General features: G+C 42.7%; 1 protein-coding gene across 3 annotated transcripts in view; it reads left to right on the top strand.

Annotated features, from left to right (window-relative positions):
- Positions 1–276: 276 nt before the first annotated feature.
- The window catches only part of SPHKAP (SPHK1 interactor, AKAP domain containing), a 79,588-nt gene continuing 57,781 nt past the window's right edge, over positions 277–22,083 (top strand). The window contains exon 1 of one of the 3 annotated variants that reach the window (XM_081006852.1): positions 277–859. In XM_081006852.1, the coding sequence (XP_080862978.1) occupies positions 825–859 (35 nt within the window). In that variant the 5' untranslated portion in view covers positions 277–824. Of the gene's footprint in view, positions 860–1,127; positions 1,230–22,083 lie in introns of those variants that run through there. The other 2 variants (XM_081006854.1, XM_081006853.1) reach the window with 2 other exon arrangements.

The following is a 22,083-nucleotide window of genomic DNA, read 5'->3' on the forward strand; positions in this document are numbered from 1 at the left end:
GTCCCATGGACTGCAAGAAGATCAAACCTCTCCATTCTTAAGGAAATCAGCCCTGAGCTCTCACTGGAAGGACAGGCCCTGAAGCTGAGGCTCCAATACTTTGGCTACCTCATGAGAAGAGAAGACTCCCTGGAAAAGACCCTGATGTTGGGAAAGATGGAGGGCACAAGGAGAAGGGGATGACAGAAGACGAGATGATTGGATAATGTTCTCAAAGCTACCAGCATGGGTTTGACCAAACTGCGGGAGGCAGTGGAAGACAGGAGTGCCTGGCGTGCTCTGGTCCATGGGGTCACGAAGAGTCGGACACGACTAAACGACTAAACAACAACAAATTGTAAAACTGTCGGCGAGCTGCTGCACGCATACTGCAGGCTCGCCGGATGTAACGCGTGAACACCCTTAAGGACGACATTCGTACATGCCTACAGGCTCCTCGCACGTCTCAGCGTAACGTGTGAACAGCCCTAACCATAGTGGCTGACCCACAAGGTCACACCCAGTGAGCTTGGAGAGCCGGACTGGGGATCTGAATCTGGGTGTCCCGCGGGCTTTCAAGCTCTTCCCTCAGCCACCAGCAGCCTCCAGAGCGGCTCTTGGCGCCAGAAGCTAGCGACTCCCATGTGGCTCCTTCTGCCTCCTCCTATTCGCGGGAGGGAGAGCCTGAAAAGGAGGCGGGCGCGGAGAGGGCGGCAAAGGGCAGGGCTGTGGTGTACCGCGTACTAAAGCCGGCCAAGTAGGACGGGGGGAACTACCAGAAGTGGCGGAGCGCTGTCTGCCTTGCCTCTCCTCCTCCCTCTGCGGAAGAGCATCCCGCCCTGCTAATGGCTGGGAATTCCACGCTGAAGGTCCCTTCGAGGTAAGGAGCCGCGCTTTCCTCCGCGCCCGAGCCCACCTCTCCTTCTTCCCGCTTTGTAGCCCTTTCTGCCGAGCTGCCTGCGCGCGGGACCCTCCCTCTAGGGCGCCCGAGGAGGAGCAGCAGCCGCTGGATCCGCTGCCCCGTGCAGAGGGAGCTCCTCCCGGGGTGAGGGTGGCTGGGTTGGGGAGAAGCTCGCCTCCCTCTCGCCACTCCTGGCCAGCAGCTCCGGAGGAGGGTTTGACTTTAAAAACACGCAAGACACGCACACACACATCCTAGCTGAAGTGCTCAAGTGTCTTGCGCGCTGCCTGGGGCGTTCTTCAAGGGCGCATTTGGAGATCCGTGACGGAGACCAGCTTGCGAGGGGACGGTAAGGGCTCCATGCGTTCATGGGACGGTCGTGGGAGTTGTGCTTGAGTGTGTGTCTGTGTGTTTTGTGCAGAATGATGAGCGGGAATTTAAGGGGTGGGGGGAAGCATCGAAAGGCTCGGCCATCTTCCGAATTTTAAACTAGCTGCTACCCAACTCAGCCTTTTCTTCCTTCCTCATCCCCAGCGCGTTAGGAGGACACTGCTGATAAATAAGGTTCTTGCTGTTCGCCTGCGTCGAAATCCTTCCTAAACACGCGAGCGGGCGTTCACACGCGAAACACCCAGCCTGGCATTGCAAGTGGGACGCTTCATTAGAAGAGCTGTGTTTCATTCATGGTTGATCATGTCGCTCATAAATGCAGGAGGAAGCTTTGCTTTTCAGAGGCTTGAGGGAAATGTGACTCTTGGCCGCAGAGCACGTGGAAATGGAAGGAATTCGGAACAGTTGAGCAAAGCCGTGGTTGTTACATGTGATATGTTTCTTGAGAATGTTATCTATTAGGAGGTGAGCCCTCCAGGAAATGCATAATAATTAGGTTAGAAAATTGCTTCTTGCCTTGCATGAGGTATCAGAGAATACTAGCAGTGGACAGCTTCCCTAGTAATACTGCTTTTGGGGGGGGCGCCTGTGATCTTCCTGTGAAATTATTTCCATGAATGGGATTGGCTTTCTCCTGGAGCACTCGTTTTGAGACTGCTCTAATGATATGCCCATGTGCCAGAGTGAAGTTAACGTGAATTTTGATGTGCTTTAAAACTGGGCAGGCAAAAATGACAACACCAAACACACACCTGAAATGCCATCAAGTTCTCTTCTTGCTTTCAAGTCTCAGCGTTAAAAAAATGTGTGAGTGGCATTTTGGTAATAGGAACTGATAGGATACTACCCTGATTATTTATCTGTGCCACATTTTTAATTGGATGTAGAAACCATAAGCAGCATTGCTTTCAAAAGCTAGCCATCACCATGTAAACAATCTCTTGTGTTGAGTTTTAGTAGCACACACATTCCCAGGTGTGAAGGGCACTGCAGCAATAACGTTTTTCTTGGGGCTCTAAGGGAATGCATGGTTTAATGTGTCATTCAGAATTAAGCAGGTGGAAGTGATCTAGGTTTTCAAAGTCAACATCGCAGAGTGTCTCCTTTTGAGTATTTTCTTAAAACGACAATACCCTTGTGATTTTGTGATAATCTATTTTTCGCCTTAAATGTTTTGTGCAAACAGTATTAAGGACACAGATAGGAAGCCAGGCACTTTCTAATGCATATAAAATGCAATGTTAATGTTCATTACTGTTTAGTTTTGTTCCACACAATATATTGTTGCTGGCCTACATACATCTCTCTCTGACCTACATACACAGGTTGTGAGCACAACTGCTACAAGAAGCAACGGATTTATGGTGTATCCTTTTGGCTAATGAAACAGTTTTCACTGCTTTGGGCTAACCCAGCTCATCTAGCAAATACATAAAATCGTTATGCAAGGTTAATGGTGTCTTGGAGGTGCGGTTAAAAATAAACAACCGGACATCTTCAAGCCTCTTCATCCCTTCTTAATGGACAGCATCTGTCTCATTCATACACACTGCAAGTAGCTGAACAGAATACAAGGGCAGCAGTCCTGTGTGTTTTGCAAAACATGTCTCATATTTGAACAGCAGAGGGTGTAAATTAAGAGTCAGTTTCCACTGTGAGAACAAAACTGATAAGGGGGAAAATGGGATATGGTTGCTGCAGGCTTTTTAATGGCTTCCTTTTTCAATATGATTTAGCTTTTTCATTTTGACAAACCAATATTTGAAAAGGCAGTTTAAAGACTAACAAACTGCATTTGCTTATAACCAGTGAGATCTCTCTTTCATCATTCCATCACAATTCCTTAAAGCGAAAGAAAATTAGCTTTGTAGTAAAAAATCTCCAGAGGTAAACAGAAGATAAAACCATGAGATGCCTATAAAGAGCTCAAGGAGGCTGTGCTCCTATGGATTTGAGGGATTATGTTAATATTGCTGTTAATCGCTAGCTTGTTAATAGGATCAAGAACCTTCCCACTTATTTCAGATAGTAGGGAGCCCTAAGCAAGCACTATCTCACTGGTGTATTTATGTGTGTTTTGTGTCCATGTCTGTGTCTGCAAAAGCACACACATGCCTTTGTTGTGCATTATGGTTTTAGCACATGCACTGTGTGTACACATGAAAAACGTAATGTATGCAGCGAGACTGAGATACGGCATATTGTGCTTATTAACTACTGTACTTCAGTTCAAATCTGGAACAGCTGTACAGTGGTACATCGGGTTAAGTACTTAATTCGTTCTGGAGGTCCATTCTTAACCTGAAACTGTTCTTAACCTGAAGCACCAGTTCAGCTAATGGGGCCTCCTGCTGCCACCGTGCTGCTGGAACACGATTTCTGTTCTCATCCTAAAGCAAAGTTCTTAACCCGAGGTACTGTTTCTGGGTTAGCGGAGTCTGTAACCTGAAGCATATGTAGCCCGAGGTACCACTGTATTCAGAGCCGTTAAGACTGCAATCCTATGTTCATTTGCCTCAGTGGACTCAATGGGGTTTATTTCTGAGTAAGTAGACATTATGGAATTTCAGTGCAAGGCTGTAATCCCAAGAAAAACACTTGCCAGAGTAAGTCCCGTTGAACTTAGGGGGACCTAATTCTTAAGTCTCACCAAATTCACATGAATCTGTTTAAGGTTAATGTGCTAGTCCCTTTCACATCATTGATGTCAGGTTAGGGGTGAGGAACCTGTGACCCTTCAGATGTTGCAGGACTACACCACCTCTTATCCCTAACCATTGGTCTTGCTGGCTGGAGGTAATGGACAACAACATTTGGCTACCCCTCCCTTAAGTAGTAGTTGAAACAATTTCTGGCACGAGAAGGTTGTTGTTGATCAGGCTTCTAGAATTCTGCATTCTCTCATCTATGTAGTTTCACTCTTCGACATTATTGAAATTCACTTGAGTCACATTTAAATTTTACAACTTCCTGTGCTTGCTGTCATAGAAAAAGTGCTTCTACTTGTCTTGGCAAAGATGTAATTGCATGATAAGCCCTAAAAGTGAAACGATTCATCTCCCTATGATGATCCATGCCCCTTTACGCGAAGATACCATATCACTCTAAGGCAGTATAAAACATAATCGGATCCACAAATCAGTAAAGTTGCAATAATTGGATTTAAGCAACTTGTGTCTGGGTGTTATGACTTGCTGCACCACCTGGAATGAGAGGTATAAACTGCTTCTCCAGAGCAGTGTCACAAAGGATGATTTTATTAAACTGCTGCTGCATGAATGTTGTGGTAGCATAATAGACATAAATCTCTGCCAGAGAATTAAAGTCCTTGAATCTTACCGTGTTTTTTAAGACAGCGAGTAGGGACACTGTCCCTGTCACACAAGTATTTTATCAGCCAAATCCTATGCAAACATCCTTGCACCAGTGCAGTGTCACAAAAGTATGGTGTTGCACTGGTGCTGTGACATATCCAGCATGTTGCACAGATGCATTAACACTTGGGTTGGGCTATTTCTTGGTAAGTGTGTGTTCCTCTTATTTATATTATTTTTTGCATATTTATTATGATTTGTATGGAAAGTGTGCAATTTGGTTGTGCACTTTTTGATGTTTTATTTATTGTTTATGACTACTTTTGTTATGTTTGTGATTATGTGATTTCCCCCATGTTGTATGCCACCTTAAGCATGGTTTTTTAACTGGAAAGGCAGCATTCAAATAGTATTTTTTTAAAAAAAGATTGTGGTGTATGCAAGCAACTTGCAACAGAGCACATGCAACTGTGGAACTGCCAGGTTGTGCAAAATTTGCACATATTAGATATTGGGGGCAGGAGCGACAATACCTAGCACAATCCTACATCGACAGGTACAAAGAATTTCTAGCTTATACAACTGCAAAGATGGGCCCTCCAGGTGTGATTGGACTTCAGCTTCCATCATCTGTGACCATTGATCATGCTGCCTGGGGGGCTGATGGGAATTGGAGTCCAGTGACTGCTGGAGAGTCACAGGTTCCCCATGCCTGTCCTACTGGAATGTTGCAAGAATGCAGAGCCGAAATGTAAAATTTCAGAGCAAAGACAGAACTCTGGATGCTGACTTACTTGTACCATGCAAGCTGGTGGCCAATACCAATAAGACTGGGTTCACCAGATACAGACATAGTTCTTGTCAGCTGCTTCTTGGTGTCATTTAACTCAGGTGTATTAAGATAATCATCTGCTCCATAACTGGTCATCATGGCAGAATGAGCCAACAGTTTCTCCCATATGTAGGTTAACTGCCAAGCAGTAAGCACCCAGTTGTTAAGAAATTACAGCTAAAAATGCCATTTAATCGTGGCCTCACTTTGCAAGCTCTGGTAAGTGGCTCTTTCCAGCCTGCCTCATAAATCATACTTAATGATGTAGTGTTGTTAAGTCCCTTTTTCACAACATGAACTATGAGAGCAATTTGTTGTGAAATTGATTAATCACGGGAGAGCATACAGCCAATTGTTGGAGCAGAGGAGGTAAATCAAGCTTTGCAGCATTTGCTTTTAGAGGTTAAGCACTGAATGTTTTCCTACCTTGATTTAAGTAAGGTATGAACTAATATGTCCAGATCTATAATTTAAATAGTTTATTTAATTTAGTGCGTAAGCTAAAATAGATATTCATTTATTTAACATGTTTATAGCTTACCCTTCACCTGTTCCAGGGGTTCCTAAACTCTGGTCCATGGGCCACATGTGGCCTGTGGGCTTGGTTGAGGTGGTCCATGGCGTGTCCTTGAAGAATACTTCTGATCTGAATCCTGTCATATTCTATGGAATTCAAATAGCTATGATGTCCCTTACTGTCCTGAGCTGTTCATAAGGACCTTGCTTGTGAGAACTGTTGTGTGTCATAATGGAATGCATATCTCTCTTGTCCATTGCATATCTTTTGTGTCTGTTCATTTGGGGATTATAGGGTTCACTTGTAAAGCGTGATGTTGCTCCTAAGGCTCCTTGGGGAAGATGGAATTTTATTGCTGATGGGTAGGAGTAGCATGAGACTCTTAATCTCAGGGTTGTGGGTTCGAGCCCCATGTTGGGCAAAATATGCCTGCATTGCAGGGGGTAGGACTAGATGACCCTCGTGGTCCTTTCCAACTCAACACTTCTTTGATTGTATTATTCTGTGTTGAGTGTCTGAGGGGCTCCATGACTTCATGTAGTCTACCAGCAGAGCCTGTAATTGGAAAGCAGTGTCTCTATCTTCGGCAACCAGCCTCAAAGTTGTCTGGGAAGAGCAAGTGATTGCTAAAAACCACTCTAAAAATTGTAGCTCTGTGTGAGGAATAAAGATTCCTAACAACTCTCAATACCCTTAAACTACAGCTCCCAGAATTCTTTGGGAGAAGCCATAAAAGTGCTGTCATAGTGCTTTAGATGTATGGTGTGAATGTGTCCAGAGAGAGAACAGAATGGCAGAAAGAGAGAGATAAAGGAATGCTTTGCTTTGGCCCTGCCCAGAGTTTGCTTGTGGTGCTCTTGAGAGAAGAAAATGTTGCCCACTGCTGGCATTAGATTGCCAAATTGTCTGACCTGGTGTGGCAGCTTCCTATGTCAAGCATTTAGAGCTAGCAAAACTATTGTTCTATATCTGCAGAATCTGGGTAAGCAATAACTTTCTCTCCATGTGGCCAGGCCTGTGCTCTCAAATTATTTTATTCCTATGGTGTTCAATTTCAACCCCATTATAAATTATAAAGAAGTGGGATATGCCGGAGGCTGTTTTCTTAATGGAATAATTGCCTATGGCATCAAACTGATAACAAGCTGTATGTGTAGAGTTTAGCTTGATAGTTTAGGAGCAGAACTGCAGGTGGTCACAGAAACAATATCTTATTAGCTAGGAATGCATAGATAATCAGAGTGCAAATTAGAGGCAGGTGTTCAGTTGTTGTCCATCTTGCCTAGGTTGCATTTTGTACTGACCTCTGGCCTCAGCTGTAGGACAGAGAGATTGCAAAGGAGCTGAACACTGTGTATTACTTCCTTTGGATTTCATTATGGAAGATAATCCACACCTGAAGCACTTATTTCCAGGGAGGGTAGCTGAGGAACTGAAGGAGAAGTGAAGAGACATGACGTTCTGGGGCTTATAAGTAGACTACAAAATTAACAAGTCAGTGGATCTAGATGGCATCTACCCAGGGTTCATAAAGAGCTGAAATATGAAAATGCTGACCTTCTAAGAAAAATATGCTGCTTGCCATAAAAATTGGCCTCGTTGCTGAAAGTCTGAAGTGTAGCCAGCATAATGGCTGTATTTGCATGTCATGATAAGTTGCAGATCCTCCTAGTGGTGCAGCAATAAAACTGATAGCACATTTGCAAAGCTAAGCAGGGTCTGGTATGGTTTCAGATTGGATGAGGATTGCATTGCGGGGGGTTGGACTAGGTGACCCCTGTGGTCCCTTCCATCTCTACCATTCTATGATTCTATGGTTTACCATGCGTTAATTTATCATGCCTGCTTTGCTCCTTCCCATTCATGTTGGGAAGCAATAAACTGTCTTAGCCTTATGTGTGAACCAGGGGTTGTGGTTTGCTTTACTCCCAAAAAACAAAAACCCACCACCAAAAACGTGGTAGTTCTTGGTTTACCAACTGTGGTTCATTTGAGCAGAGCAAGCTACAATCTCTGGTTTGGATGTAACACTCAGCCGGTGATGATGGGTTGTTTTCTCTGCGGATGAGTGGGAAGGAAAGGGGAAGAGTAAACTGGTCACCATTGCCCTGTGCCGCAGTTTATGTATATTGGGATGTGCTAATCCAGCCAATGCCAGCTTTTTAAAAGGGATATATGGCAATCCATGAAATTACAGGTTGGTTCGCTTAAATGTTCATTCCGGGTGTATTAGTGGGAAGCATGATTAAAGATAAAATTACTAAGCATACAAAAGAGCAAAGTTTGCTGAAGAAGAAGCGGCGTAGCTCTGCAGAGGGTGGCTCGATGAAATTGTTCACTCAGCATGTGGCCGCATTGAAAAAACAAATTCCACGCCAGGAATTATTAGGGAAAGGGCTGACAGAAAAGCTGCCAGTACCATGCCTTTATATAAGTTTGCGATGCAGCCACGTTTGGAATGCTGCATACATTTCGTTCAGCCCATCCCCAAATGATGGTATAATGTTCCAAAAAGAACAAGAAAGGACACCCCTCCCCCAATGATCCAAATGTCCTCCATGAAAAGGCTGCAGCACCTGGGGCTTTTTTTACATTTAAGGGGGAAAGTGACTCAGCAGGTGAGGAGATGGTAAATGTTTAGGAAAAATTGGTTGGGGATAACTTTTCCCCCATCCCCTGTCTCATAATGCTAGGGATCATCCAGTGAAATTGAAAAGCAGTAGATCCAGGTGAGGCAAGAGAAAGCGCTCCTTTGCACAATGCAGGCTTGATTTATTATGGGATTCGCTTTCGTATGCTTTGATTTCCACTGGCTTAGAGGGATAAAGGAAACTCAATCAACAGCTATTAGTAATGATGGCTTCGTGCAGCCTCCAGATTCTGAGGCAGTATACCACTGAATACCTGATGCTTAAGATCAACAAGGCAAGTGCTCATCTGCTTTCAAACCCAGCTTTCAGGCTTCCTGGACTGAAACAGCAGGGCTCTTACATTTAGACACATATGAATATAGGGCTGATGTTTTAATTTTGTTGTTGTTTAGTTGTGTCTGACTCTTCGTGACCCCATGGACCAGAGCACGCCAGGCACTCCTGTTTTCCACTGCCTCCCGCAGTTTCGTCAAATTCATGTTGGTAGTCATCACTTAGAGAGAGTTCAAACTCAGCTACATTAGTAAAGAAAACATTTTAAATATGTCACAGCACTGCCATCAGATGGCACTGTAGAGTTCCGTCTTTTGTCAACGTGAATATGCATTTTCCTGAAACTTTTTTTTATGTATCTAGATCCAGCCCTGCTGTTCTGTGTTAGAAGAGTCAGAATAGGTTGTGCATCAGTGAATCTTCTTTCTATCGATTTCAGATGGCCTCACTGTCCTTTGTGGCTTTACACCTATGCCAGTACCAGTTGAAGGCACCACTGAGCAATGTATGTTTTGTTGCCATTTCTAGAGTGATACATATTATTAAGTCCATGAATACACCTGGCTCACCTTACACCTTTGACTGAAGGAGGAATATAAAAGGCTCTTGATCTTCTTTCAAGAAATGCCAGTGAGTTAAGGCTCTGCTTGCTTATTTAAAAAAAGATCTGATAGCTTGTGAAGCTGTGTTGAAACATACACAGCCAGAGCTATTTGTAATCTTGACATTTTAACTTGGAAACACCATTTCTTTTTAAGATTCTGGTGGAATGGAATTTTAAAGATTTTGGTGGAATTCAAAATATGATTGACATGTGGGTAGCTCAGTTGGTTAGAGGGTGGGGCTGATAACACCACGGCTTCAGGTTCAATTCCCCTGTAGGACTGCTGCATATTCCTGATTTACAAGGGGGTTGGACTAGATGATCCTTAGGGTGCCTTCCAACTCTACAATTCTATGATTCTATAATAGAAGTAATAAAGAAAGTGTGGAGCAGGATATTGACTGGCATGGAGTTGCACCATTCCTTATTTATTTGTAACATTCTATATGAGCTGCTTGTCAGCCCCCAAAAAAGACCCCAAGCCATCTTGCATTGAAAACAACAACTCTTCAACCCCAAGAAAAATCCCAAAAGATCTGATTCAGGTTTTACTTGTGCTCTATGGCTCATATTTGGGGTCAGAATATTAGTTTTTAACTAAATCTTTGCAAGTGCGGCGTTTTTCCTCCAAACCTCTGGAGAAGATTTCAAGGTGGTGCAGGGACCAAAGAAGAAGTTCTCTTTCAGCCAGGCTCTTACTTGCCTGACAGTCCCAGGTGCTTCATTTTATAGTTGCCCTGTAAAAGAGGCTTTCTTGAATATGTTTGAAAATTGCAATGCTTAATCAGTCATGTGGGCTTAGTACTGCTTCAGTTCTGTTAAAAAAAGCATCCCTTTTAATCCAGAAGTATGCCATCAAGATGAGGTCTCCCTTTTTTATTTAATGAAATAGAAGCAGGCATTCAGGGCCTGGAAAAGAAAGAAGCAAAGAATGTGTGTTAAACTACAATTACAATGGCACAACTTTTCTATTCAGTGTTCTCTGCTCTGTGTGCTTTCCAAGATGATGTGTAGCTGAAAGGTGGTACTTCAGCAGGTGTAGAACTCTGACAAAGACAAAATGCTTCTGTAAAATCCCATTATGAGCACCTAGTGAAGGCAATGCTACATTTTTTAACGGAAAGCTTGTGTTTAGTAAAGGTTGGTTTAGCCTTGACCTGTAATACCAGAAGGGCATATCTTTTTATTACTTACATTCTCTCAATTAGACCACAGACGTACCCTTGAGAACAAGCGTACAAGAGCCGTAGTGTGCGATCTGAAAATCTTACAGAATTGGGCCGCAGCTAACATTTACATTATGCATGGGATTCACATCCAAAACAAATCATGAAAACATTTGCTAGAGGTATTTATAGCTGTCATTTTACTAACCATCTGTGCCTTCACGGGAGTATACACATGGTTAGGAGCGAACAAAGCTCATGATAGCAGTCGGTCTTAACTTTAAAATCACAAATGCAACTGCGGAAACACACACACATTTCATTTATCCAGACCTCAGATGTCTATATCATAGAGTCAGTGTGGTATAGTTTATAGTTCTGGATATAGACTTAGAATCATAGAATTGTACAGCTGGAAGGGACCCTGAGTATCATCTAGTCCAACTCCCTGCAATGGAGGAATATGCTGCTGTCTCGTACAGGGATTGAACCTGCAACCTTCACATTATCAGCACCATGCTCTAACCAACCGAGAGTCATGGGTTCAAAACTTCACAAAGGCTGCCATCATAAACACCTTTCCTGGGGATTAAGTCCCAATGAGCTCAGTGAGACTTACTTCTGAGTAAGCATGCGTCAGATTGCACTGTTAGTCATAAAACTCATCCAGTAACCTCACACCAGCCATTATCACTTAGCGTAACCTACCTCACAGGGTGATGTTGTCTTATATCAAACAATTTTATCCCTAGACAATGAGTTTGTTTTTCTAAGCTGGGTCTCCTACCAAGCCACCTGGAACAATCTGCTTTCCTGAGAACAGAAAGAGGAGTTCACTTTGAAAGGTGCTTTAGATAAAACTCTCATAAATAATTTGTTCTGCTTACAGCATACATTACCTTAAGCTGAAACAGTGCATGAGTTAGCACACTAGCTTCCCTCCACCCCTTAGATACCTGAATTTACATTCTGTTTTACCTAAATAAACCTTACCAGGGACTTTCCAAATTAATATTTTATTTTACCCTATGGTTATTCAGAGGCTCTTGTACTCAAAAAAAGTCTACCGTCTTAAAAAACAATTTGGTTTTGATATAATGCAGAGGAGAGAAAACATACCTCCCTGCATAAAATAGAACAGGCATGCATAGGTCTACTCTAATTTTACTCCTGACTGTTGGGATATCCAGCAAACCTTGTTCATGTAAGTGGAAAGAAAGTAGTGTTTCCTTGGAATGAGGGACAGTGGAGACTGTGGTGTCATTATGATATATGGTTTATTTACACATATATACAACCTGCAAATCAGTTTACTGATACTTTCTGATAATATTCTGCAATTGCTGCAACCTGAGGAATGCACTCAGTTTAACACCATGTCGCTATTATAATTCTTAAGGCAGCTACTGTCACGGTCTACAGTTTTTAAACTTTTAACTATCATCCACAACCTTAGCATTTCAAAGAAGGAACATTGCTGCACCATGAAAGGGGATATCTTGATAAAGTCAGCTACTGAATCCCAGTGAGCATAGTGCTCTTTTAGAATTAAAACCAAGATACAATGGATCTTGCCCTGTATCACATTCATCAGCGGAAAATGAAATTGAGAAACAGCACAGTTACTTTGCAGACATGGAATTACAATTCCAGCTGAGTTTACTGTTCTAAGAACAGTGACGAGTTCACATCTACAGACTTCTGAGGGTCTTATAGACCTTTAAGGCCCAGTTCCGATGTAATGGGGAACAGTGGTTTTCCACTGTATTAATTAACTATGAAAGGTTTTGAACTCTTGCATTCCCGTTTTCCCACTTTGCCTTCTTGCATGTCAGAGGAAGAGCTTATAAGCTTTTTTTTCCAGTTCCCAGGTCTGCTTGCACAACTAAACTCCTCCCATGGGACAGTCCCATTGCATGGACAGACAATGTTGAATTACACCCACTGATTGCTCATTCCAGAGAAAGCTGTATCACCTCAAATATGTATCTTTTCTTGGATAAATTATATCGTGTTTGCATTGATGAGTAGTCTGAGACAAAATAATTCCCTGCCACTATTCTCTAGCTATCTGGAGAGGGGGAGCAATGCTGTTAGGATCCAGTGGAGCAAACAAAGAAACAGTTTGTAGTGAGTTTGAGTTTGAAGTCAGAAGCAGAGTGAGTTGAGAATTCAGAGCTGTGATTTTTAGTATTATTATTATTATTATTATTATTTTGCTGTCTACTTGTTTTGTACATCAAGCAACCAAGAAAACAATCTATGTGGGCATTTCCCCATCTCTTGGAATTAAGAACACACAGTCTTTTCAGGATTCACATTCAATGTATTGGTCCACATGCAGCCAATCACTGTCTCCAAACATCTGTCTAGCACTTTAGACACCACTGCTGATTCAGATGGAACAGAGAGATAGCGTGGATATTGTCTACATACAGTACTGGTGACACTGCACTTCAAATCAGAGATAGAGAGAGAATTGTAGAGCTGGAAGGGACCACAAGGGTTATCTACTCCAACTCCTTCCAATACAGGAATCTTTCACTCAACGTGGGGCACGAACCCACAGCCCTGATATTAATAGTCTCGTGATGTACCAGCTGAGTTATCCTGACTGTGTCTCCTGATGACAGCATCCAGTGACTACATGTAGACAGTAAATAGTATGAAGGACAAGATGGAACCCTCTGAGATGCCATAGGAAAGCTCCCATGTCCTTGAACACTGCCCCTCCATAACTTCTTGCTGGAAACAGTCCTTGAGGTAGGAGCAGAACCACCCACAACCTCCAATTCCTTGATACCAAAAGCTGCTGAGAAGCCAAGAAGAATGAGCAGGGTCCCGTGACCAGTTCTGAAGCCAAACTAAAATGGACCCAGATAATTCAGCCTCCACCAAGCATACCTGAAGCCACCTTCTTGAGTACCCTGACCCAAAAGGGGATGTTTGCCCTTTCATTAGAGAAAAGATACAAAAGCATGCTTTGCTGGTCTACAGTTCTGCATTAAAAATTGTTGGATATGATTCTCCTACAGCTTTTATTACATTACATATAATTTTGGCTTTAGGACAGTGATATTACATCTTGTTATATATAAGCATATAATAGCAATACTATAATTATGTCACAGATGATTAGATGATTGCTTTTTGAACCTTTGCAGGATTATAATTATGCCAATTATGCCAATGGTGGAACTATGTATTATGAGATGATAGGTTCAAAGTGTATGACTGACAGTCACCCTAATGCAGCAAGAGAAATCTGCAGTTGAAAGTGGGCTTCTGCTCACAAATCTTCCCACCAGCCACTCCACTCAGTGAATGGTCAGCACTATCAGTACTGGCAATGGTGACCAGCTGTTGTGGAAGAGAGGGAAGCAGATGCCACGCTCTGTTCAAGTGGCTATTGGGTCTCAGGCATCTGACATGCAATCAACAATGTCACTGTTTGTGTTGATGGGTTGGGGTCATTCTCTCATCCCTTAACACTTACCATGGTCACAGCCCTACCTGACATTCACACTTTGAAGTTTGCATAAACATCTACATGCATAAAGCAAAGTGTTTTGTTTCCATTCACATGACCCAATTACCTTTGTTTTTCAGTGTGCACATTCCTTGGATTAGGCCTATGTATGTTGGGTTTCATGCATACATATCCCCTATGCATGCTAAGCCTAATGCAAGCATAGGCAAACTCGGCCCTCCAGATGTTTTAGGACTACAACTCCCATCATCCCTAGCTAACAGGCCCAGTGGTCAGGGATGATGGGAATTGTAGTCCCAAAACATCTGGAGGGCCGAGTTTGCCTATGCCTGGTCTAATGCATAAGCAAGGGCCAGGATGCAATTTCCCACTTCATATGGGATTTGAGATCAGTGTTGACGTGTTCACAAAATATAAGTCTTTTTTTGCAATCCTTCGGGTACAAATTGTGGCCTTCCAATATTAATACTTTAAATTCTCCTTGAGACTATACAGTTTCGGATTATGCCATTGACTAGGAAGCTTATCTTTCTCTATTAGATACTTTACATATTATATCTTTCTTTGCATATTATATCTTTCTTTGAAATTCCATACTTTGTGATGCATTTATGAGAGATTATTGGGGACTGGAAGTATGAATGATAATATAAAAGATAGCTAAGGGCAGCAAGTGTGAAGCAGTGCACAAAAAAATAATCTAATTGCATGAATGTTGTACCATTGTGGTTAAAGTTACCAGCTTTTAAGACAACATTTACTATTTAACAAGCGTTTGGAATGAAGAATATCTTTGACATCTTTGACACTTGTCAAAAAGGGAGTGTCATGAATAAATACGCAAAAATAACCACAGCTTCCCAGCTGGGTTGACATTTATGGTAATCGAAACAAAATAAAAAATTAAAAAATTCCTTCCAGTAGCACCTTAGAGACCAATTAAGTTTGTTATTGGTTTGAGCTTTTGTGTGCATGCACACTTCTTCAGATACAGCTACCTACCTGTAACTAGATTTATGGTAATGTTAGCAGTCCTAAGAAGGATGTGCCTAAAATTGAAACGCAGAATAGGAGCTTCCATTATGGTCAACTATGAGGAAACCATTTTGAGCAGCCTTAGCCAACCTGGTGCCCTCCAGATATTTTGGACCACAACTCCCATCAGCCTCGGCCAGTTTTGTAGTCCCATGCTTCTGATGGGTACCAGGTTGGCGAAAGCTGATTTAGAACATTTTGTCCAGAAACTGCTCAAAGGGCCAACAAACTGCACATACACAGCTTCAGGTCAATCCTTATTAAGAGAAGATTGACTCCACAGAGTGGTGTTGTAAAGAGCTTATCTTAAAAATGGTTTCTCAGCTTGCATGAACAAGTCACATTGGGTGCGTATTGAGAGCTGTTTGTCGAAAGAAAGGAACGCTTCTATTGCTCACACAATTAGTCACAGCACTACGAGCAGCAGGATACTTACTTATCCCCATGGCTAGAGATCCTAGAGAGCATCACATTTTTCCAACAGTGTTAAATGAGCAAGGATACAGATTGCTTAATCAGGATAAGCAATAGGAAAGTGGATTCTTTGTCAGCAAGGGAAGACTTGGAGCCATGGAGACTTTGCACATCATAATAAGGGCATGTGATAATAATTCCAGTGATTTGTTCTAAATGCTCAAAATACACCATATGTGTACATGTTGCCTCAACTGGTCTTACAGCAAGCTTGTGAATAACCTTCCTATGTCCAACCAGTGATTTCACAAGCATTGGAACTTGACCTGGGAATATCCTCCTCTTACCTGTGAGGTTACATTAACTTGTGGCTGACTGGTACACCAGCAGTGTAAAAATAAAAAATGTTTTGTTTGGGGGTAGCCAATAAATAAGCAGGGAGACAATATACAGCCTTGTCGTACTCCTTTCCCAATTTTGAACCAATCAGTTGTTCCATATCCAGTTCTAACTGTAGCTTCTTGTCCCACATAGAGATTTCTCAGGAGACAGATGAGGTGATCAGGCACTCCCATTTCTTTAAGAACTTGCCATAGTTTGCTGTGGTTGACACAGTCAAAGGCTTTTGCATAGTCAATGAAGCAGAAGTAGATGGTTTTCCCAGTAGTGATGTATGGAAGTGAGAGCTGGACCATAAAGAAGGCTGACCGCCGAAGAATTGATGCTTTTGAATTATGGTGCTGGAGGAGACTCTTGAGAGTCCCATGGACTGCAAGAAGATCAAACCTATCCATTCTTAAGGAAATCAGCCCTGAATGCTCACTGGAAGGACAGGCCCTGAAGCTGAGGCTCCAATACTTTGGCTACCTCATGAGAAGAGAAGACTCCCTGGAAAAGACCCTGATGTTGGGAAAGATGGAGGGCACAAGGAGATGGGGATGACAGAGGATGAGATGATTGGACAATGTTCTCAAAGCTACCAGCATGAGTTTGACCAAACTGCGGGAGGCAGTGGAAGACAGGAGTGCCTGGCGTGCTCTGGTCCATGGGGTCACGAAGAGTCGGACACAACTAAACGACTAAACAAAAACAAAGCCAATAAATAATATGAAGCCACAATGTTTCCCTCAGGGCTTGTGGTGGGCATTCCTACCCACCCACCCAGTATGCAGATTGCAGGGCTTGAGCCTAGGCATATTAACTCTCTCTCTCTCCCGCCCCATGTGTCATGCTCCCATTTCTGTTCAGCTCCCCTATGGCTGCTATTGTTAAAGAAAAGAACACATTTAATGCACTCATGGATTTAACATTTGGAGTGTTTTGGCCCTCGGGCTCTTATTTTCTCACTTTCTCCAGTTGTTAAAATGGATACTAACTTTTTAAAGAGATGGCTTTTCCGCAAAATTGTTTCTTACATTTAAAAATTGCAGTCTGGATACATTCTCGTGTTGTCAGAACGGTGCAGGAACATTTGACTGACAACAGCTTGCGCCCCAACACTCTTGCCATTCCTGCCAAGGGGAAGGGCAGTAGTACAGGATCTGCTTTGAATGCAGAAGGTCCCAGGTTCTGTCCCCAGTGTCTCCAGCTAGGGCTGAGAAAAAACCCTGTCCGAAACCTTGGAGAATCTCTGTCATTCAGTGTGCAGATAATACTGAGTTTGTTGGACCACTGTCTAACTCAGTATAAGGCTGCTTCCTTTGTTCTTAATGGAAGAGCTATGTTTGTGGGCACATGAGACTGCATTACCGGATCAAGGTGCCAGGCCTTGGGAACTGGCTCATGGTCACTATTGCTGTTGTTAATTTATTTTTACCCAAGATTGTGCCGTGTTCAGTTGCAGTCCAGTCCAGCATTGGATGTTCATACAGAAAGCCTGCCAGTCACAAAGCAGAAAAATGAGGATGCATGAAGAGGAGAGTCAAAATTCTGCACTTCTAATTCCTTCAGAGACCAAAGATAGCAAGCCTACTTCACCTTCAGAGGGTCTTAACTTTTTTCTCAAACAACTCATTTGGCCCATATCTTATCATATTATCTGCTGTACTTCTGGCCAAGTGGAAGACGTATCTGGATTTAGAAGTTATATAGCCATGAGCTTCAGCAGTGCAAGATATATCTCATTCTCCAGTGACCCTGAAAACAAGAGATTTAAATGTCACTCTGATCTTCAGACTGAGATGTGGCCTGCTTCTTTCAGTGTCACTCACAAAATACACTGACATTTTAGGTTTTCTGCTATCATATTGCTCTATCACCTCCTATTAATGCAAACTTTTCTCCTTTTTTTCTTTTCTTGACTTGCTGTTAAATGAGTTCATTTGTTATTTAAATCCGTGGTAGAAATTATTTGAGCCAGAGGTAGCCAGCCTTTTTGGGCCTGTGGAGACAAACCAAAGAAACTATCTGTTGGCTATTTCAGTGAGAGAAGGGGTGGGAAAGGGTAGCCCATGGGCTCTGAGGAAGGCCTTTGTGGGAATATGTGGGCCCGCAGAACCTCATTTACAACCCCTGTGCATATACATGATGACTGTTTGGCAACATACCTTTAAATGTAATATAATGCATGTTTTGTTTCTTCATACGTATCTCTTTTCAGTTAGTTTGTAGCAGTGCTTTTTTCTGGGGGGACACAGGGTATGCACATCCCTAAACATTTTGTGAATCTAAGTTTGGCCTCATTGAGGGGCAGTATTTCAATATGAATAGGAAAATGAGAGTAGCCCTAAACATTTTTTAGGGAAAAAAAGCACTGGTTTGTAGAATACGTATAGCAAGCAGCAGCAGCAACAACACATCTGCTCCTTGGGTGTCTCTGCATCAGTCCTATGGATTGACTTAAGCAGCAGTGGCACAAACCCTCAATTCCACTATAGAATAAAAAGTTTGATCCCGATCTTAGAGAGATAGAAAGACATTTATTCCAATCTTGATAGCTTTCTTGGGTCAGGAGTGTCTATAGGATTCTGTACAAATAGTGTAGGCTCTTAACTGCCCATTGCGAAAGGGTACCTGTCCAGTTCATATACTTAGCACACGTATAATAAAGGGGGGATCTGCCCTGTTGCAAGGGAATGTTGCCCCTTTAAACCAGTATTAAACCACTTAGGAGTTGCTGTGTCAGACCCAAAACCCACATAACACCTTTTAATTTTTATCCTGTTCTGTTCCGTTCCGTTCTGTGCTGCTTTATTACCAAAGCCACTAAACTGTAAGCTGTAAGCCAGGGCTTAATGTGAAATAGCAGCATTCTGGTTTGCACTGCTCATTTGTTTCCACCAGCTCTTCCCTTTGAGGAAATAAAACAGAGCGGTGGCTTAGTGTTACGTGTGAACCAGCACTCATTTTTTTTGTTTCTCTCCTAGCAGACCATGGACAGAAGCCAAGGTTTATTCCAGAATAACAGATTGTGGTTTCTCTGAAGGGAACAAACCATAAGCGCTTGTTCACAAGTAATGCTAAGTTAGTTCTCCTGGGCTCCCCCCCCTTCCCGCTTGGTCTGACATGGAGAGGAGAGGGGTGGGTGCAAATCATTCATAGCAAGCCATGATATATTTTAAGCCATGGTTTACTGTTACATGTGAACTGGGCCTACGCAGGCCATTTTATAGGACTGAATCGAATATGTATATGTTTGAAATAATGGTAGAAAATTTCTGAGTACTAAAGAACAGATAAACATTTATTTATTTATTTATTTATTTATTTATTTATTTATTTGGTGACTTGTATTGTTGGAGCGTGTTTGTTCCTTGATTATGGTCAAACAAATTCATGGTATTTATCATCTTTCCTCATAGAAAAGCAATTCATAACTTTTTCCTGTATCGGCTTATATTTAAGTGTCTGTATGAACAACATACATTTGTGTCAAGGTAAAAAGAGCAAGTAGCTGTAATGTTGGTAAAGTGTGACACTGAAATTCAGCATATTGGACTGTGATAAGAAATGTGAAACATTTTTCACAGCCTAAAGACAGAAAGTGTTGTGACTACCACCAAGTCTTAAAGGCCAAACTAGACATTACGGGGGCAGTTCTGTATGTTTACCTGTGGAACTATTCCAGTCACGTAAAAGGTGTGATAGTTCGGTTTTTAAAGAAAAAGGCGTGTGCAGGTGAGGACTACAGAACTATCCTTCCACTTTAGCCCCTTTTAAAGTGTTTTAAGGCCATTTCCAGAATCTTAAGTTCAGCTGAGGAGAAAAGCACTTGGCAGAGAAGCTGTGGGTAAGAGAGCTGCAGGTGGTGGAACCATTCTGAACTTGTCCACACACCCCATTTTTATTTTAAAACTGAATCTCATTTTCTTTCCTATGTGTGGCTGAGTTCCATATTTAAACAGGTGGATCTGCTGCTGTGCCACCAAGTCACATCCACACCATATGCTTAAAGCACCCCTTTAACAATCATGGCTACCCCACAAAGAATCCTGGGAGCTGTAGTTTGTTAAGCATGCTGAGAGAAAGGAGACCTCTTGCAAAACTACAATTCCCTGTACTCTTAGCAAATACAGTTCCCAGGATTCTTTGGGGGAAGCAATGATTGTTAAAGTGGTGTAATGATGCTTTAAATGAGTGGTGTGGACATAGCCCTTGTTTGGCTGGGGAGGGGGAAGTTGTCATTTCCCCCACTTCCTGATTTCCTCCAACAAATGATCCAACTATCACGGTAGTGAGTTTGACTTTTGCCGGCCATTGCAAATAAGGATTTGGAGACTCTGTTGAAACATGGTGCCAGAGATGAGTCAGAGCAGCTGAGAATAGCTTAGCCAGCCAAGGAAAGCTCAGCATCATTATAAAATAAGTCAGAGAAAACAAATGAATGACTAAGATGAAAAGCGTTGGCAAGCAAGACATTTTGCTGCCCGAGGCAGAGTAGCAAATGGTGGCCCTTCCCTGCCCATCTTCACTCAAGGCCAACCAGATTCTGTTGACACCTGAAGCAGAAAATCCTACAACTGCCTCTCCTGCTTTCTGGCAAGTAAAAATGCAGTTACGATAAATAAAACCACCAGCAGTTTTCTAGCCCTTCGTGATACCAAAATCAGCAGTCTAAGGTGGCAGACTCACTCTGCCTGATGGCTGGTCCAACCCCAACCTGGAAAGGTAAGATGATATGCAAGGGAGTTCTGTGGAACAGATAATCAAAGGGCTGCAGCCAGAATACATAGCTTGAAACAAGTGTTTGAGAAAGAAGAATAAAAGGTGAGCTCTGCTGGATCCAGCGTTATGTTCTCACAATGGCCAATCGGATGCCTAGAGGAAGCTCACAAGCATGGCAGGAACACAGAAGCACTCCTCCCCATTTGCTCCCCAGTGTATCAGTATACAAAGGCATACTGCATCTGATACCGGAAGTAATATACAGCCATCATGGCCATTGATAACCTTACCCTCCATGAATCTGGCTAATGCCCTTTTAAAACTATTGAAGTTGGGGTAGTGGATTCCATAATTTAACTATGTACAGTGTGAGGAAGCAATTCCAAAGAACTTTGCTGACTGGTCTGAAGTTCGAGTGCTATGGGAGCTGTAGAAAAAAAAAATCTGCTCCTTAGTTCCCTTCTCCCCCACACCCCATGTAAACTTGCTCTCCAAATACTCCAAAAGCTAGGAGGCAGAGCATCCCCAAGTAATGAAAAAACAAAGAATGTGGGCAGAGCCCTCTGGCAAGAGCCACCTCTGCAGGTTCATCATGGACGTCGTGTGACCATTATGTAGCAACCGTGAGTGTATGGTGAAAGTGCCACCCACGGTGCCAAATCAGTGGAGTGGGTTTGATGTTGGCAATGATTTATAGCTTTGTTCCATGGGCTGCCATCATGAGTTGCTAATCCATCAGTAGTAACATTTTATGACTGGCGTTGGCTCTGCATGACAAGCTGCGCCTGAGGATGATAGCTCCGGACTGTCCTCTATGTCTGCAAATTCTGGATTTCACGCTTGCAACACTGTGTACTGTACCACCACACCACATTAACGATGATGGGGAAAGCCTGCTTGGGCTCTCTAGTCCATTGCACTTTTTGTTGTTGTTTTGTCTCTGAATAGCTGTACAGTAATTTGTCTTTTTTTCCTGGTTGTGAAACAGGGCACTGGGATGAGGCATAGCAGCTTTTGCTAACCTGGTGCCCTCTGATGTTTTGGGACTATGAGCCAGTAGAGCTAGCTGGCTGGAGCTTGATTGTAACATTAATCCAAAATATATACCAGGTTGGCAAAGGCTGAAGCACAGCATGAAGTTTGTTTGTTTTTATCTTGGAATCTGTCAAGCTGAATGAATGCTGCCATTACATATCAGTTGCGTCCCTAGAACTGTGCTTGAGGAGGAAGAGAACACTTAATTGTATTGTTGAAGGCAGACAGATGCCATTATGTCCAGCTAAGGTCTTTATTCTCAGTTTTTAAAAGGCACCAGGGAGTTATTTTAGAGCATACTTCCAAAAGCAGCAAAATGAACCGGTCAATAGACTTGCGCTGCTAACCTAGAAAACAGCAGGGATTGAAGTGATCTGTG

The sequence above is a fragment of the Podarcis pityusensis genome (assembly GCF_964106645.2).
Source record: "Podarcis pityusensis genome assembly, chromosome: 5".
Lineage (NCBI taxonomy): Eukaryota > Metazoa > Chordata > Lepidosauria > Squamata > Lacertidae > Podarcis > Podarcis pityusensis.